Raw genomic sequence first — 19,923 nt, 5'->3', positions numbered from 1 at the left:
TTTGATGAGAGGCTCACTGTAAATAAGAAAATGGTGTGATAATGTTCGTCTCTTGGTCGATATTCAACATGTAACCTGTAGGAGGACATTTTCATTATCAGTTTTTGTAAATCCCTTTTAAAGACCCATTTCTTCTCTTTGGTCCTGCATTCATGCTGAGAACATCGATCTCTGCAGTTGTATCCAATCTAATGTTTTTATTGTTTTATTTTATTGTTATTTTTGCTTTGTGCAGCATCATATAATGTAGCTTATATAATTCTAAATATGCTGTATAAATACAATTGACTTTACATAATATGGATCTTTACTTTAAGTGTCGTTCTTTCCTCTTTATTATTGTGATATTCTTTATTATTGTTGTTATATTGGTCTCTTTGAGGTGACAAATTTACTTCAGGTGCAACTTTATTTAATTTGTTTCTACACCATCATGATGACTTTAGCCATTTGATCTAAATTAATTGTCAAAACTAAAAGTAGATTTTTGCAATAATGGTGTAAACGTTTCATAAGGTTTTCATTTTCTGAGTTTGAATTCAGTTTTAGTTTTGCGATGAGACCATCTGCACTAACATCTGTTTTATCGTTTTTCGATTATCCTTGAATGTAAGATTTGATGTCAACATTTTATGTACAATTAGTCCACAAAGGTGTAATAAAGCAGCAGAAATATATGTTTATAGCCAACCTCCAGGTAGTAGTAAGAGGATCTTGATGTTTACTAATGAATTAGTAAAAAACTATTACTCCAACTGAGGACACTAAAAAGAAAACTGTCAAATGGCTTTATATGAGACTTAACCGATAAAAAATACTTAAATGTCCTTATAACATCTTATGAATAGATCATATTTTCTACATATTTTCTCATTTTTATGTTTGTTAATGTAACCATTAATTAGGGGACTAACTCTCAATTGACACGTGGCCTCCATCATGTAGACAGAATCCACCTTCTCTAGTCATATCTTAAATATTCTGCAGTGTAGACAAGTCAAACATCCAATCTGTCTGAAAGATTGAATCCAAAACATCAGGAAGACATTTAAATTAGTTCCTTTAAAGCAACTCCTTGTCTGAAAATGAATTACACTGCCCAGAAGTACAAATAGATAGCTGAAATCAGTTCATGATTAGAGCCAAATGTTTGAATTCAGTTTATATTTACAGTTAAAAATCTGATAACACTTTGCAATCAGCTCATAGAATCATGCTCAACATTGAAATAAAGACTCGGTGTTTCAGACAATTCAAACTTTATTTGCCGCTCTTTGTGTACAATCATTAGCTCTGTTCACTCCCTATCTCCATTTAAAAATAGTTATTAATGTCTGTAAAGTAAACGATGGACTGTATGTACACGTTAATGTGTGGAAACAGACACAGAACAGATCTGAGATCAGCAGCTGGTTTAATGTTTCTGCAGACAGACAGAAAGGCAGGCAGAGAGGGAGTTAAAGGAAACATCTGAAAGACGCAGCCGGCAGAGTAGATCAAGACACGTCTTTTATATCTCTTTGAGGAAAAAAAAACTAAAGCAGCTTGAAGGAGAAAGAGACACAAATCGGGAGTAGGCTGGGGGATGAAAGCAAACAGGGAATTGAAGGCTGAAGCTTAGATGCAGTTTAGTTTGTTGTTGTCATGGCAACTGTATTCCTCTGTGGAGGCCGTGGACTTGGTTCTGTTGGGAAACAGCATAAAAACACTGATGACTTGATATATTGTGGCACAGTATCTCTGACACTTCCAGATTCTGCAACCTTTGTTGATCAGTTATTGCAAATTTTTAGACAACAGGATAATCTATAACTTATGTGAATTGATATTTTAGCCAGTTTATGTTATATTTCCTTTCTTTAAAAAGTCAACATGAGATTTAATATGAAACTTGCCTGTGAAAACAGTTTGCAAAGGGCTGCTGTTTATTTCTAAACATCTTTTACACTGAAAGTGACACCTGAATCTGTTACCAAAGCTGAAATTTAGTCGGTGTGTGTTGATACCTGACGTTGGTGAAGACTTCCACAGCTCAGAGGCAGAGCTTCTAACTCTTGTCTATAAGAAGAAAAGAGACAATGAAAAAAGACCCGATTTTAATAGTACTTTTATCGGTATAATCTGAGAATCTTTCATTGTATTGCAATATGTGAGAATGTTAGAAGCTGATTCACACAAGAAATTAGTGAAATGGTGTCAAAACTATAAATGTGATGTGACTGGCTGTGAGACAGAGGGATGTCACACTGGGAAGGAGATTTTACCATTTGTGGTGACGGTAGTGGAGTCAGGCTCATCAGCTCCTGTTGCTGCAACAGGACACAACTCTTAAGTATAATTGATCATACGGCTAATGTCTTTTTGATGTGTGTTACTCTTAAACGTCTTTATCTTGAATCTGAACCAGTAATCTTAACTTCTAGACTGTATTTTACCTTAATTTTCTCTCTTGACTTGGGAATGATTCAGCTCTTACACATACAAAAAGAAATCTGTGATTCTGTGAAGAATTCTTTGTTTTTTCTTATCTTGACTTTTGAATTATATGTTCTATGTTCTATGGCCTTTAGCTTCTTAATCATGACAAAAATGTTTTATATTCACTGATTGGATTTTAAGATTTTCAATCCTGACGGTTTAATAATTTCAGATAAAACGAATTCTTCATTTGTCAAACTCATCAATTTGTATATTCTTCATACCCTTCGGCCTGATAATGCAGAACTAAACCAGTGTACTGGCTGTCATATTTACCTTCAGGGGCCTCGGTTACTTCCTCACTCTCCTCCTTGGGTTCCTCAGTTTCCGCCTTCAAGGAGTCATCCCCGTTGATCTCATCTTCCTCCTCCTCTACTTCCTCCTCCACTTCGTCTTCATCTTCCTCTTCCTCAGAGACCTTGGATTCTGTCTTGTCACCAGCATCACCCTTAGAATCACTGCCCTCCTCTTCCACAAGCAAACTGTCATTATCTTCAGTGGCCTCCACCTCCTCATCTCCCCCCTCCTCCCCTTCCTCCTCTTCCTCGTCTTCCTCTGTGTCTTTCTCCTTCTTCTTCTCCTTATCCTGCTGCTTCTCCTTCTTATCATTAGCTTTCTCTGGTTTTGCCTCCTCTGACTCCTTTGTATCACTTATTTCGTCTCCTTCTTGCTTCGATGAATCCTCTGCAACTTCCTCACTCTCTACCTCATCTCCCTCCTCTTTAACTTCGCTGTCATCCTCGTCCGTTTCCTCTACATCTTCATCTTTGTCTCCAACTGTGGTTTCATCAGAGGACTCATCTTCCTTAATCTTAGGATCTGTGGATTAAAGATATAGCGCAATAATCAATAATGTCTTCTCAGTCTGTGGTAAACATTAGCATGATGTCATTAATTCAAATACTTTACCAGTTAAAGTTTGGACATGCCTACTCCTTTCATTTATCTTCGTGCCAACTTTTTCACACTTTTTTTAACATTGTGTGATACAAATGACCTCAGTACTATCAGATTAAACATTTGGAGTCGCTCAGTAAAGTAATAAAGTTTCATTCTCCCAACCAGATTCTCTTTTCTAACATGTGCTGAGCGATTGCTCGATGTGAATGATTTTGGGGACCGTGTCTGCAGATGTGGCCTCTTGAAGTCATAAATAGCTCAAGCTCATTATCCTTGCTGAGATTGAATGATGATTGGCTGTTTCTGCAAAAAGATGGAACTGTGGAGCACGTACAGAGCACCTAAGTCCATTTGACTTTATTTGAGTGTATACATACAGGAGAGATTTGATTTCCATCTGCTTTAAATGGGTGTGTCAGTTTTGAGAAGCATGTTTACATGCATCCTAAAAATCCAGTTTTGGTCGAACTTACATGGGACTTTTTTTTGTAGTGCCAGGTAAACATGCTTACTGTAAGAAGCTCCGATCTCAGGCTGTGTTGATGCTGTAACTAGGTAACTTCTTCTCTGGAGCAGTGGAAATTCTTAGTCTTCCTTTCCTGAACTCATCCTCCTGATCACAGCATACGATGGCTTTGCACTTTAATCGTCCTTTTTAAAAAGATATTTCTTGTCTTAAATGAATGATGAACTGTCATTTTGCTTGACTTAGTGGAGAAGTTCTCGGCTTTATATTGATCACTGCCATTGCTGAAATGCGTCTCGGCTGTAGCGGACATCATTTTTACACAGGATCACAGATGGTATCCTTAACAAGGCAACATGTTGCACCAGTCAACTTTGACAGGGCTCACCTGTTCACTGTAAACAGCTCCATGGGACAAGCTTAAGAAGCTGGTTAGGAGAGCTACAAAGTGCTCACAAACTACTTAATGCTTTGAGAGGTCCAAAATATGACAAATGTTTAATTTTTTCCACATTTTCCTCACTCTCTGAATACATACTAGTTAATAGGATGTGTTCCTACTTGTAGTTTACAGTTTGGAGAACTGCGTTATGTCCTGTTTTCATTAAACTTTTTGTCAATCTTTAATTGTTGCACTAAAAGCAGTGTCGTATGAGTGCTCTGTCCATACTTATTAAGAGTTCTTTCAGTTACTTTTGTATATAATACAAAGATTTTTTAAACAAACGTTTTTATAAATCACGTGTTCCTTTAGTGATGTCACTGTACTATAGGCCCTCCTCACTGTCTAAACAGAATGGATATTTAGTGTATTTACCACTGTCACTATCTTCTGCAAGAAGAAAACAGAACACAGTTTAAAATCACTAAAGTTAAGAAACAGTAATATAGTTGACAGTGTAGACAGACCTTTAGATTTAGATCTTTTTGTACACAAAGTCTAAATTAAGGACATACATAACCAACATGGATGAGGGTCTTTAAGTCAACCTGAAGTTTCTCTTGGCCTCTTACATTATTTGAGAGAACTATTCTTCTGTATGGTAACCTTAAAATCCATGTCAATGTCATTTTATATCGTTATATATTTGTCTTTTCTACAGATTTTAATAATAAAACAGGAGGAACAGATCACAAAGTTAAAGGGAGTTATAGATAAAAAAAAAGCAATGTGACGAATGTAGTCCTATCAGGATGAAACAATCTGTCTGAGCTTGACGTCACTCCTCAGCTCTGATTTTATCAGCCTTTACGGACTTGTCTTTGCCTTTTCCTCATTTCAGAGACATTAAAACCAGCAATAAATGACACACACACGCACACACACACATACACACACACACTGACCTTTTCCTCTAGTTGCCTTCACTGTCTGTGAGGTAGCTGAAACAAAAACATGAAATGTTTCTTTGTAAATGTTTAACTTCCTGATTCTTTCTGAGATGGCAGTAGGGGTTTGCAGTAGTGTTAGCTGAATAACATGCATTTATCACAATCAATGTAGCAGTAACAGAAGCACTGTATGTACTATATCAGTAGCAGTAGCGGTATTCTTATGCCTGTTTATAGTTTTTTAGCAGTTCCTTTGGTTTACCATTTCAGATTAGTACAATCAATTATTCAGTGTTTTCAACAAAACAAATGTTTTTGTAAATGTCTAGCTCTCTGTAATCGTGTCCTTGTTCTGATGTTTTGCTTCTGCTCTCCTCATTATCTAAAAAGAATGGATATTTAGTGTATTTACCAGTGTCGGTCTTATCATCATCATCATCATCATCATCATCATCCTCCTCACTATCTTCTGCAAGAAGAAAACAGAACACAGTTTAAAATCACTAAAGTTAAGAAACAGTAATATAGTTGACAGTGTAGACCGACCTTGAAATTCACATCTTTTTGTGCACACAATGTCTAAATTAATCACAAAAGAAATGCTCAAAGAGAACCCTGGACATACATAACCAACATGGATGAGGGTCTTTAAGTCAACCTGAAGTTTCTCTTGGCCTCTTACATTATTTGAGAGAACTATTCTTCTGTATGTTAACCTTAAAGCGGCACTATGCAACTTTCAGTAATACGGGGTTTGTTTACCATGCAATACACACCCCAAAGCTGTAGGGGGAGCTCCGTAGAAAATAAGGCGACAGTCTAGTCATATTATATATTACTACTCTAGAAGCTAACCACATTCAATTTAGCCGTCGACAGCTAATGGAGAGAGGTGTGTCTTATCAGGCTCCCTGGCTCGGCTCAGAGCCCTTTAGACCTGCCGTGAAGCAGTAGTTCTCGGCTCTCGTGTGTCGCGAGACTTCCAGAGGTAAACAAAGCACGCGGCGCCACAGGCAAAGTTGCAAGCGCTGTTTCGGGCTAGGGCCACCAGATGGAGATGGAAATGTCACCGTTTTCATCAGAACAGGTCAGCCAAGGTATCTGATGATTGCCAAGCAATTTTATGACCATGAAAAAGTTGCATAGTTCCGCTTTAAAACTGTAATCAAGGTCAATGTCATTTTATATCGTTATATATTTGTCATTTCTACAGATTTTAATAATAAAAAAGAAAGAACAGATCACAAAGTTAAAGGAAGTTGAAGACAAAAAAAAAAGCAATGTGACGAATGTCATCCTATCAGGATGAAACAATCTGTCTGAGCTTGACGTCACTCCTCAGCTCTGATTTTATCAGCTTTTACGGACTTGTCTTTGCCTTTTCCTCATTTCAGAGACGTTAAAGCCAGCAATAAATGACACACACACGCACACACATACACATACACATACACATACACACACAAATACACATACACATACACATACACTGACCTTGTGCTTCAGTTGCCTTCACTGACTGTGAGGTAGCTGAAACAAAAAACATGAAATGTTTCTTTGTAAATGTTTAACTTCCTGATTCTTTCTGAGATGGCAGTAGGGGTTTGCAGTAGTGTTAGCTGAATTACATGCATTTATCACAATCAATGTAGCAGTAACAGAAGCACTGTATATACTATATCAGTAGCAGTAGCGGTATTCTTATGTCCTGTTTATAGTGTTTTAGCAGTTCCTTTGGTTTACCATCTCAGATTGGTACAATCAATTATTCAGTGTTTTCAACAAAACAAATGTTTTTGTAAATGTCTAGCTCTCTGTAATCGTGTCCTTGTTCTGATGTTTTGCTTCTGCTCTACTCATTATCTAAAAAGAATGGATATTTAGTGTATTTACCAGTGTCGCTCTTATCATCATCATCATCATCATCATCCTCCTCACTATCTTCTGCAAAAAGAAAACAGAACACAGTTTAAAATCACTAAAGTTAAGAAACAGTAATATAGTTGACAGTGTAGACCGACCTTGAAATTCACATCTTTTTGTGCACACAATGTCTAAATTAATCACAAAAGAAATGCTCAAAGAGAACCCTGGACATACATAACCAACATGGATGAGGGTCTTTAAGTCAACCTGAAGTTTCTCTTGGCCTCTTACATTATTTGAGAGAACTATTCTTCTGTATGTTAACCTTAAAACTGTAATCCATGTCAATGTCATTTTATATTGTTATATATTTGTCATTTCTACAGATTTTAAAAATAAAACAGAAAGAACAGATCACAAAGTTAAAGGAAGTTAAAGACAAAAAAAAAAGCAATGTGACGAATGTCGTCCTATCAGGATGAAACAATCTGTCTGAGCTTGACGTCACTCCTTAGCTCTGATTTTCATCAGCTTTTACGGACTTGTCTTTGCCTTTTCCTCATTTCAGAGACGTTAAAGCCAGCAATAAATGACACACACACACTCACACACACATACACATACACATACACATACACATACACATACACTGACCTTGTGCTTCAGTTGCCTTCACTGTCTGTGAGGTAGCTGAAACAAAAAACATGAAATGTTTCTTTGTAAATGTTTAACTTCCTGATTCTTTCTGAGATGGCAGTAGGGGTTTGCAGTAGTGTTAGCTGAATTACATGCATTTATCACAATCAATGTAGCAGTAACAGAAGCACTGTATGTACTATATCAGTAGCAGTAGCGGTATTCTTATGTCCTGTTTATAGTTTTTTAGCAGTTCCTTTGGTTTACCATCTCAGATTAGTACAATCAATTATTCAGTGTTTTCAACAAAACAAATGTTTTTGTAAATGTCTAGCTCTCTGTAATCGTGTCCTTGTTCTGATGTTTTGCTTCTGCTCTCCTCATTATCTAAAAAGAATGGATATTTAGTGTATTTACCAGTGTCGCTCTTATCATCATCATCATCCTCCTCACTATCTTCTGCAAGAAGAAAACAGAACACAGTTTAAAATCACTAAAGTTAAGAAACAGTAATATAGTTGACAGTGTAGACCGACCTTGAAATTCACATCTTTTTGTGCACACAAAGTCTAAATTAATCACAAAAGAAATGCTCAAAGAGAACCCTGGACATACATAACCAACATGGATGAGGGTCTTTAAGTCAACCTGAAGTTTCTCTTGGCCTCTTACATTATTTGAGAGAACTATTCTTCTGTATGTTAACCTTAAAACATTAATCAAGGTCAATGTCATTTTATATCGTTATATATTTCTCATTTCTACAGATTTTAATAATAAAACAGGAGGAACAGATCACAAAGTTAAAGCAAGTTAAAGACAAAAAAAAAAGTAATGTGAGGAATGTCGTCCTATCAGGATGAAACAATCTGTCTGAGCTTGACGTCACTCCTCAGCTCTGATTTTCATCAGCTTTTACGGACTTGTCTTTGCCTTTTCCTCATTTCAGAGACGTTAAAGCCAGCAATAAATGACACACACACGCACACACACATACACATACACATACACATACACATACACATACACATACACATACACTTACACATACACATACACATACACACACAAATACACATACACATACACATACACATACACATACACATACACATACACATACACTTACACATACACATACACATACACATACACATACACATACACATACACATACACTGACCTTGTGCTTCAGTTGTCTTCACTGACTGTGAGGTAGCTGAAACAAAAAACATGAAATGTTTCTTTGTAAATGTTTAACTTCCTGATTCTTTCTGAGATGGCAGTAGGGGTTTGCAGTAGTGTTAGCTGAATTACATGCATTTATCACAATCAATGTAGCAGTAACAGAAGCACTGTATGTACTATATCAGTAGCAGTAGCGGTATTCTTATGTCCTGTTTATAGTTTTTTAGCAGTTCCTTTGGTTTACCATCTCAGATTGGTACAATCAATTATTCAGTGTTTTCAACAAAACAAATGTTTTTGTAAATGTCTAGCTCTCTGTAATCGTGTCCTTGTTCTGATGTTTTGCTTCTGCTCTCCTCATTATCTAAAAAGAATGGATATTTAGTGTATTTACCAGTGTCGCTCTTATCATCATCATCATCATCATCATCATCATCCTCCTCACTATCTTCTGCAAGAAGAAAACAGAACACAGTTTAAAATCACTAAAGTTAAGAAACAGTAATATAGTTGACAGTGTAGACCGACCTTGAAATTCACATCTTTTTGTGCACACAAAGTCTAAATTAATCACAAAAGAAATGCTCAAAGAGAACCCTGGACATACATAACCAACATGGATGAGGGTCTTTAAGTCAACCTGAAGTTTCTCTTGGCCTCTTACATTATTTGAGAGAACTATTCTTCTGTATGTTAACCATAAAACTGTAATCAAGGTCAATGTCATTTTATATCGTTATATATTTGTCATTTCTACAGATTTTAATAATAAAAAAGGAGGAACAGATCACAAAGTTAAAGGGAGTTAAAGATAAAAAAAAAAGTAATGTGAGGAATGTCGTCCTATCAGGATGAAACAATCTGTCTGAGCTTGACGTCACTCCTTAGCTCTGATTTGATCAGCTTTTACGGACTTGTCTTTGCCTTTTCCTCATTTCAAAGCCAGGAATAAAAGACACACACACACTGAAACAAAAAAAAAAAATGTTTCTTTGTAAATGTTTAACTTCCTGATTCTTTCTGTGGTGGCAGTAGGGGTTTGAAATAGTGTTTTTTGTCAATGTCTAGCTCTCTGTAATCATGTCCTTGTACTGATGTTTTGCTTCTGCTCTCCTCATTGTCTGAAAATGATGCATATTTAATGTATTTACCACTGTCATTGGGCTTGTCATCTGAATCTCCATCCTCCTTGACAACTAAAGCTCCATCCTCCTTGTCATCTGAATCTCCATCCTCCTTGTCTGTAAACACAATACATCAGACAAAAAGAACACAAATTAGGGCAGAGTCACCTTAATGTTAGCGCATAGGTTTTTCTGTTTCTTTATATCATTTTAAAGTACTATGGTTCTGTGTAACAATATGACAAAATACAAGTTAATTAACGCTATGACAACGCTACGACAATTTGCTTAGAACAGAACAGAGTGAGAATATATAAAGGATTAAAAGAAAACCGTTGTGATAACTGTTGGTGAGAAATCTCCTATTAGGAAAATAAGCATGTTTGAATCTAATCAAACCTATTTATCAGTTTTTGATAGTTCAGGGTTACAATAAATGGAGAAATTTTGCATTCTTCACACTCAATGATGAGAATGCCTCTGTATGCCTGTGTGTGTCTGTTGTTCATCCGATCTATATCATGCTTTATGAGTGTAACACTTATTGTCCAAGGAAGCACAGTGTTGAGTTTGAAATTGGGGTTCTCGAAAAATATGTTAAGAGGAATGTTAAGTGACATTAATTTATTCGTTAAGGTTTACGAGACAGAACACGATAAAGATGCTTTGCAAAGATGCTGCACCTGTTAAAGCAGGGATTCTAGTTTCCACATCGAGTTTGTGGAAGAAGTATTTTTAGAGCTTCTGCTATCATGGTAATATAACGTTGTTTTTAAAGTTTTCTACAATTTTAAATGTTGTATTTTCTTTAGGGGCTTTGAATGACTTTTACTGTACTCTTTAAATCATATAAGTCATTTTCCTTGCCACACATTAATGTAAATGTATACAAATCTAGTATATTACTGATAAAAAAATCAGACAAATTAGGTCAGTTATTATCGCCACAGTATGATGGAAACTGCGTCTGGATCAATGATTAATTTTAAATTCCTGCTTTTACTACTATTTACATTGGCATTTACAGTTATTTGCAAATTTTTTAATAATATTTTATATGTAATCTTCCATATTTGTAGCTTCGTGTCCTTAAATGTTTGTTTTTCGCTGCAAAGCATTTGCGTGTATAATAAAGTGCTAAATAAACTAGAAAAAGCTGTTCCTGCGAAACAGCAGTGAGAATGCTGATGAGCTGAATGAAGCACCTGAAGATGCCAAAGAAGCTAAAAATAGTGAAACTTTAGCAGAAAGCCAAGAATCTTGGTTGAAAAAAATCTAAAGGTGAAAAGACCTTTTCTGGAAAAAAATGCAGAAGTATCAGCAGAAAAAGTTGAAGGGTTAAAATCAATAGACGAATTTCAGGGAGAATGAAAATAAGTGAACAGCTGAAGACCATTTCAACACAGAGATGAACAGTCTTCATGAACAATGTCAAAGGACTCATGAGAACACTGATCTTAAATGGGAAACAGAGAAACTCATAGAGAAGAAATAAATAAATAAATGATTTAATTCAAAGCAGCTTATTTGAAAAATGACCTGGAATGAAATGGACACTGGATAAGTCCAACATGAAGTAAAGCAAAGCACACAAACAGTCTCATGTCAAAATAAACCCAAAAGATTTGACAAAGCAGTGTCCATCAGTGTGAGGTAAAATGGAGATTTAACAATATTCTATGAAGAAGGTCAAAGGTCAAGTGAGTAATTGCCAAAATAGTTCAAATGGGCTGCTGTGTAATATGTAACAGAGGAGTGGAAGAGAGATGTCCTCACAGACACAGGAAGAAGCACGAGGGGAGAGCCAGTTTTCAGCTGAATCAGCATTCTCACAATAAAGCTGAATCGAGTTATTTCAGCTAAGTTACCTGTTATTTTAACTAGTAATAAAAGTAACCCCCATTGATAATGAGAACTTTTTGATTTATCAATGAATAAACTGGAGAAAGGTTTTGACATATGCTGTTCTGGAGTTTTTCTATCCAATAGCCAAGATAAAGGGATGATCGGGGTCAACAGGGTTACCTCAGCCAAGTCTAGCTTTGGTAAGCAAGTGTGAGGCAGTTTGGATGACCAGCTGATTGATGAGAAAGATTGTAGGCCACTCTTAACGCGCACATTTTTAATGTGCACTGTGTGATTATATGACAAAGTTGCACACACGCTGACCTTATCAGTGGCTGACCGGGCTTAAACAGATGAGAAATGAAATCATTTCTGTGTAATGGAAGTTGGGTTGACAGACTTACTGCACTGGCTGCAGTAACATGTATGTGCTCTGTCAATGTTTCCTTATTGTTCTTTTGGTCTATTATTTCAGCTGATGACTTGATAATTCACTATTAATAAGCAAATCATTTTCTAAGTCTTTTAACTAATCTTAACATAACATGTTCCCGTGAACCACTGTCAGCACTGCTGTGTTTCCTCATTGTCAGAACAGGATTAATGTTTAGTGTGTTTATCATCGTCACCATCATATTCCTCACTGAACATCAGGCCAACACAACACAGTTTTATAACATCATCATAGGAAAGCTTGTGAAGCGTGCAGTCAAATGGACCCTAATGTATGTTGTGTTTCACTCACGACTTATTTCAAACTTAAATAACAAACATGTTTTTTAGAAGAGCAATGCTTTGATTTAATACAAATCAGTGTGCGATCTAATTCCAACAGTCTTAAAGTGGTTAAACCTGTAGATCTTGATACTAACACTGAGTGAGAGGTTACAGAGTTAAAGGAAATGAAAGACTTAAAAAAACATCAGGAAGTTAATGCAGTAAATGAATGTCCTGTCAGAACGAAACAGACTGTCTGGACTTGAAGACACTCCTTTCTCAGAGTTAATTCCCTTTTTAAACACATCACGTCTTTTGCTCATTTCAGACACATTATATTCAAATTCAGCCTGATAGATTTATCATGGATTTCTTAAATCCACTAACAAACTAAATAAAACACACAAATGGATCTATTGCTACACTGCTGACTCAGAGGAGCATAAAAGAAAAACAAGTGAACAAAACATTTTCCTGTCAATGATTCAGGAATGTAACTCATTCCTCCTCATTCCTCCTACAGTAATCAGATTTTTTTTTGTCTCAGTTTCAGAAGAAAGGAAGAAGGAAACCAGAAGCTGACAGGAAAAAAAGAACAAATTACCAGAAGGTGCAGCAGCATTTGTAAGAAAGTGATGCTTTCATGTTGTTACATAAAACCGTCTACAATCAATTCCCATCACACATGTTCTATCAGATATAGAAAGGCCGTAATAAACCAGAAATGAAGTTCCAGTATGGATAGTTTCAGTAGACTTAAAGATAGCAAAAAAATGTTTGCAAATGAAGTATTCAGTTAATATTATTTTCTATATACTTCTTGAAAACAAGCAATTTCACGTGTGAGTACATAAATACTTGCAACATGCGTGTAAAGTTATGATAGCACGAGCACAAGAAGGAGGTGAAAACTATTTACCAGTGGCGGTCTCAGCAGTGGCGATATCCTCACTCTCTGTACAGACAGAACATACAGACAGCACTTTAATGGGATTGATAGTGTTAATGCAATCTCCCCACCCGTTTCATTTTAAATCACACTGTGATGTTAGGCAGGATGACAGGTCTTACAACTTGTATTACTTATAGATGAAGAGGAAAACATTCCAAGCATAAAATCTTTTATCGAAAGCTCAGAGCAAAACAAAAACGATTTAAACTGACTGTGGTTGGACTGCTTCAGTTGTAACATGATTAAAAAACTTGTTTGAATGCAGCATTTTTCTTATTAAGTGCAGTTAAATTGTAGTTTATTTGCAGAAAGTCTCTACAACTCCTTTTAAGAGGCCTAACTAATGAGGTATTCTGGCTTTACTGGGCTGTAGACTATTTTTTCATCACAGAAAAGAAACACCATGGTCTGAACAAGGTAAATAGATAGACAGACGTTCACAAAGTCAGTTTACCTTCAACTTCTTCAGAAGAGTCCTCATCTTCTGTGGAATCAAATAAACACATTACTATGGCTGTTTCATGATGACATTTGTGGTTATTTTGATGTTACATCGGCTACACTGGAGCTGAAACTGCAGTATTAGTTACAGTGATGTTATTAAAAGTATAATTAAAAATCTGATCAGTGTTTGAGCTAATTGAACGTCTTTGGTTTTAAAATTGAGCCAACCAGATTCAAGTATCAAGAAATTATAATGTGATTGAGAAAAACATGAAAAAAAAACATCTCTTTTCTTCCTCATTGTGTTTTTTTTTTTACATGTCTTGAACCTTAGTGGTTGTCTTGTGTCTCAGAGCAAACTAAACCTGTTAAGGAATGCATCCATGTCAGAACAAAACTCACCTCCAGGCTTCAAACTTCTTGGACTGCTCTCATCAGAAGTAGCTAACAGAAGAAAAAAAAACATTTTTATTTTATAATTAAACTATATTAATGCACAATACAAAAACAAAGACCAGAGTGTTGATCTAAATTTGATGTTCATTCAGAGTTAAAGTGAAATGTAAAGTTTAAAGTTTGCACACGAACTGAAAACAAGAAAACCAGCTTAGTTGAACTCACACTGACCTGATTGTTCAGTTTTGGCATCAGATTTTGTCTGATCTGAAACACACGCACAGGTAAACACAGAGTAACTAAGTGGGCAGGTAAATACGCAGCTTAGCTCACAGGTGAACAAACACAAACAGGTTACCTTCAGGTGCTTCAGTAGAATCTTCTCCATCATCTGAGATTCAAATAAAATAGTTAATGTTAACAATAACATTAATAAGTCAATAGTTATCTTGATGGCAGTATTAGCCACATAGTACCTAAGGCAGCTGGACTAGTTACAGTTGTCTCAGCAGTAGTGCAAGAGATTATAAACAAACTCTATTTTCTGAAAATAGTTGGTTAAATCATCTTTTTCTTTTCTTTTTGACAATTTACATTAAAACAAGTGAACAACTATCCATAATTGTTATCTCATTGTGGTGAGCCCTTGTCCTGGGGCCATGTCTGGACATGGAGTAATACAATACCAAAATACCAAAAACAGACATTAGTGAAACCTCTATCTCACCCTCAGAGTCGTCCTCTGAACTTTTCCTATCGCTGTCATCTGAATCAGCTGAAAGACCAAAAGAATGATGATAATTAGTACTGAATTAAACAAAACGTAAAGGAAAATAAAGATACATAGCTGAACTTCAATCTGAGACTGACCTTCTTCTTCGATGGTCTCATCTGATTCTGGAATACCTGAAGCGCACATACAGGTAAATAAATCAACAGGTGAGCAGGCAAACACATGGTTAAACTCACAGGTCAAGAAACTCAAAGGCAGGTAAATACACTGAGAAAACTTACCTTCGGTTGGTTCAGCGGACTCGTTTCTGTCATCTGTAAAAAAAAAAAAGAAATATTGTTTTATGATGTGTCCATTTATGCCAGATGTGCAGATACAGTAACATAATTTTGATGGCTATTAGCTAAAATACCAAAGCTGAAATATGAGTATTATACAGTTGTATTGGGGTAGAATACTACTAATAAGTATAGTAGTATTACGGTGTTAAAGAACTTCTGGTTACAGTGGCATCCTCAAGTCCTCTTGGGCATGGTCCTACAACCTTGACACGCCTCTCATTTGCAGGTTGAATGACATTCAAACCTTACCTTCAGCGTTGTCTGCGTCGGACTCAATTCCATCGCTGTCATCTGAACTGGCTAAAAGACCAAATCAACGAATGAATATGGTAGAAATTGCACATTTGGAATTGAAACATACAAATGTACAATCTAAAAATCAAAATTAAAAGTTTACTGAATAAAAAGTAGATGATTGTACTAGAGACACACACTGACCTCGTGCTTCAGTGGCCACATCTGAGTCTGAGGGAACAGCTAAACACAGAGACAGATTAAAAAAAAGGATCCAGTTAACATTTTGTCATCAGTGAGCAGAAAAAACTAATAAAAAGGTAAAAAGGTACACAGAGGTGAGAATACGGACAGGAGAAGACACAACTGGTAAAAACAAAGACCGGTAAACAGGCATGTAAACAGGTTGTAACAAGTGGGCAGATACACTGGTTAGCAGACGGGTAAATGTTGAATAAACTTTGATGTAAATAATGTGCATTCTTTCTTGATGCAGTATGTGTTCAGTACGTTTAAGGTGTGTCCAGTGCTTACGCTGTGTGTATGTACTGTGTAGGTTACCTGGTGCTGCTGTCACAGGCACAGCTGTAGATCCTCCTGAAACAACAGAAAGAACAACAATAGAATCAACAACAACAAAAACACACCTGAGCTTTCAGTGTGAGTTTGTGTGAGATTGTGTGGGTGTTACCGTTCAGGTGTTTCAGCAGTGGTGCACTTCTCTCTGCGACATAAGAAACAAACACAATATAACATTTATTTTGCTACGAACGTAGAATTTTGCCACAAGTCACTTAAGAAAACACATGAGGTCATGAAACGTTTAGAATTGTGCCTGTAGTGACCACTGCAGCCTGTAGGGGGAGCTAGCAACATATAAGAGTATGTAATCAGTACAGTTCTTCCTTCTGATTGGCTCCTGAAGTTTTCAAGCGAGACCTTTGGTCACGATGTTTAAAAGCAGTGAGATGCGTAAATAGAAGGTGATATTTACCATCATCTGATTTTTCCTCTGTAAGACAAAAAAGAAAAATACAGAAAATAAAATACATAAAGTGGATAGAGCATAGATCTGTAGATCTGAATCACAAAACATTTAAAGTACCTATAACCATATGCATTTTCAATTTCTATTACACAAGATTCGAGATGTTTATAGAAAATAAAAAATATACATCATCCCTAATTTACATCCACTTACAAACATTTCTGTTGTAATAATCTATAATGAACAACTGTTAAGTGGCAAAAAATAAATTCATAAAAACCTCTTTAGTAGATAAGAATAATCATATTTTTTTATTAAAATGGTCAAAGTTACACATAATCTGATAATAACTTGTATACCACTGCTATAATCTTTACATATCGAAATGAGAATCTAGTAAATCCAATACATGTAATGTATTTAGATTTTGATCTGATATTTCCCAACCTTTGCAGTCATAATGACACTCCACAGAGATTGGTGAATAATCAATACTCATAAAGGAGCAACAGTAGGTGTTTAAGATGATGTCATTGCTTACGTTGGACAGGAGCTGAGAGAGAAACTGCTGCAAAGGCTATGAGAAGCAACACAACACACCTAGGAACAAACAAATAGAAACAGACACACACACACACACATTAGGACGTCCTCAATGTAAAGTGATCAGGCTGATTTTACTGCAGCTTGTTTGAATCTTGTTTTCCTTTGCAGTCAAGTTGAACAGCTAGTGAAAAAGACAAATATTTTTTCCATTCTGTCAACGTATTGACTTCCATCTGAGAGTTTGACAAGATAAAAAAATCTTGTCACAAAATTTATGGTAAAAATCTGAGCATTAAGTTACAGGCATGATTTTGTGAAATACATTTGAAAAAATGTTATATAAAAGGTAGAATTGTTCAAAGAGATTAAACCAAAGATAAACTTCAGCAGTGATTTCAGATTTTCAGACTTCAGCAACACGTTATTCTAAAGAATTCACACAGCTAGGGTAAAGCAAACAACAGAAATCAATCAACAACCAGAGAAAAATGTCAGTGGATAAATCTCAGGTGTGTTCAGTGGTAGCTGGGTGAAACCATTGTTCAACCTGAAGGGTTAAATGACTGCGCGTCTTTGTATTTTCCCTCTAGAGGGGAAAAAAAAACAAAGCATCTCTTCTTTTCCAATGTATAGAGAGAAACGAGCTGCAAGAGAAAACCAGCTCAGCTTTTCAAAGAGAAGGAAATGCTTTAAAGTTCATTGTAAAGAGTTTAGAGAGAAAAACGCTGCTTTAGTTAGGAAACACTGAAGTTTTTCTGCAGCTTTTCTGGCAACAGTTTAAACCTGAATACTGACAACAACGGCACAACAAATGTGCTGAACTTTAACTAAACATAACACACATCAAAAGAGGGGTCAAACAGAAGAACTAATAGTTAAAGCTCTTTTCTCATCAGTGATGAAGAAATGTCGTGTGACATTGAAAATGTAGCTTTGCATCATAATGTGCGAAGTCCAAATGCTGAAAGTAAGAAATATATTGTTCTAGAAAGACAGAATTGGTCATGATAAAAAGGAATATTTAAAAACCAACAACTGGAACTCATCAGGTGTCATCAACTCAACAACACAGGAGAGAATTGATATCATAACTTCGCCACTTTAGGGAGTTTTATGAGAGAGCAGCGAAAGTCTCCAGAAGCGTGAATGTAACGTGTTAAATGTGATATTGAGCTCTGGGTTTAGCAGCAGTCATGGACGTTCTACTGTGGCGTACAATGAATTTAGTTCCTTCTTCTTTTGCTATAAAGATTGAAAGCTGATATAGGATCAGATTAAAGACTCAGTAAAATAATACAGGAGGTTTATCAGAGTAATTATGAGAGGATTCACTCACCGATGGAGCATGTTGCTTTTTTTCAGCAGGTCGACAAGTAAAACACTTTGTTGAAAAAAGAAACTTCAGTGTTTGTTGAGTGTCTGAGTTCAGCTGGGCAGCGGCAGCCTTTTATACTCAGACTCTCTCCTCCCTACCAGTCATCCCTCCCCCTCCCTCTCACCTCCCTCCCTCTGATCACCTGAGTGTCTTCACTTTAATCTGGCGTCAATACAGTTTACTGATTTGAATTGATTGCTTTACCAAAAAGATCTATTAGCAGGGTCCCCTGTTGAGTCTGCTGTGTTTGTCACAGTATTCAATTCATATATACACAAAGTTTGTATCAAAATATGAACAGAGTTTGCCACATTTATACTGTCAAATGTCATACTGGATTCAGACCCAGAAGTTATTCTTAATTTGGCAAAAAGGATCCCTGGTGAAAAATGTCTCTTACAGAAGAATAATTTGACCAGGGGAGCATCATGGAAATGCAGTTAAACAGAAATGATAGAAACAGTAACTTATTTGTCTCTCAGTTCTGATCCGTGGATAGAAGTAAGGAATAAAGTAAATACTGCTGTTTTGGTGTTTGAATAGCTGTACATGAAGTGTTTTTCCTAATTTTGTAGTATTTAATTAATTTGTCAGCTAGCTGTGCGCAGCTTTGCCTTTAAGATGTTTTATACTGAGACTACTTGTTTTAAAACACCTTCCGTAGCATAACCGGTGACTTTCCTTTTACTATATCAGTCAGGAAGATTTCATATTGGAAAAAGACCTTTTAGAGCCCCCAAAGAGCTCAAATATTGGAAGTAGAGACATTGCTACAGTATCGTAAGGCTTTCTGGTCATTATGACATTCGAAAAGCTAATCAGAATCTACATGTTCTCACAGGGAACATGTTTATCATTAACCCTTGACGTACAAACATTAATCTTTCGAGGTCAGAGGCTTTTGTTTGCAGCTCTGTACAAATGCTATGCCCTGCATTTGGCCATAAATTTAATTTACGTATGTGTCCTGTATCTTTTCTGAAAATATGGTGTAAAACAAGTTTAAAATAACACATCTGAAATATGCAAGTACAGTTTTTCCCGCTGTTATAAAATGACATGATGTTGTGATTAAACTACAGCTTATAATTGTGTTACCTCACAACAGGTCGTAGGCCAGTTTAAGGTACTCTGTACTGTGTACTCTGTACTCTGCTCATTGTACACATACTAATGAGCTGGGTTTCACACCCAAAACGCCACATACCTTTTGGTCAGGGCCCCTTGCGCTTAAATTAACAATTTTCACACAGAAATGGCTTTTAACCACCACACTGACTCTGAGCTGCCAATAAGTTCATGGGTTAATCAACTTCAATCCCGATTTCCCCTTTGCAGATTACAAATACGGCAGCAAATGTA

General features: G+C 36.2%; 1 protein-coding gene across 17 annotated transcripts; it reads right to left on the bottom strand.

The window, feature by feature from the left end:
• Nucleotides 1–1,242: 1,242 nt before the first annotated feature.
• Nucleotides 1,243–18,602, bottom strand: stm (starmaker). 17 transcript variants are annotated; one of them, XM_075450007.1, is made up of 28 exons: nt 18,523–18,602; nt 17,182–17,240; nt 16,647–16,664; nt 16,344–16,376; nt 16,214–16,249; nt 15,857–15,895; nt 15,668–15,718; nt 15,359–15,391; nt 15,215–15,250; nt 15,072–15,119; nt 14,703–14,735; nt 14,576–14,611; nt 14,351–14,392; nt 13,959–13,988; nt 13,472–13,507; nt 10,018–10,107; nt 9,261–9,317; nt 8,862–8,897; nt 8,096–8,137; nt 7,697–7,732; nt 7,070–7,120; nt 6,671–6,706; nt 5,589–5,645; nt 5,192–5,227; nt 2,755–3,297; nt 2,265–2,309; nt 2,007–2,058; nt 1,243–1,684 (listed from the first exon to the last, which is right to left on the bottom strand). In XM_075450007.1, the coding sequence occupies exons 1-27, from the start codon at nt 18,531–18,533 to the stop codon at nt 2,048–2,050; spliced, it is 1,581 nt and encodes a 526-aa protein (XP_075306122.1). In that variant the 5' UTR covers nt 18,534–18,602; the 3' UTR covers nt 1,243–1,684; nt 2,007–2,047. The 17 variants fall into 17 exon arrangements, with proteins under 17 accessions (XP_075306122.1, XP_075306123.1, XP_075306127.1 ...); XM_075450008.1 differs by having other exon boundaries at nt 13,959–13,985; XM_075450012.1 differs by lacking the exon at nt 6,671–6,706 and having other exon boundaries at nt 5,589–5,631; nt 7,104–7,120.
• Nucleotides 18,603–19,923: the final 1,321 nt, after the last annotated feature.

Source organism: Odontesthes bonariensis, chromosome 18 (genome assembly GCF_027942865.1).
Source record: "Odontesthes bonariensis isolate fOdoBon6 chromosome 18, fOdoBon6.hap1, whole genome shotgun sequence".
Taxonomy (NCBI): Eukaryota; Metazoa; Chordata; class Actinopteri; order Atheriniformes; family Atherinopsidae; genus Odontesthes; species Odontesthes bonariensis.
This window is presented reverse-complemented; position numbering and strand designations above follow the sequence as displayed.

Coding starts and splice junctions, on each gene's coding strand:
- stm (XM_075450007.1), bottom strand. Junction 15,251..15,358: donor GTCCGCTGAACCAACCGAAG/GTAAGTTTTCTC, acceptor TGTGCGCTTCAG/GTATTCCAGAATCAGATGAG. Junction 9,318..10,017: donor TGACAAGCCCAATGACAGTG/GTAAATACATTA, acceptor TTCTTCTTGCAG/AAGATAGTGAGGAGGATGAT.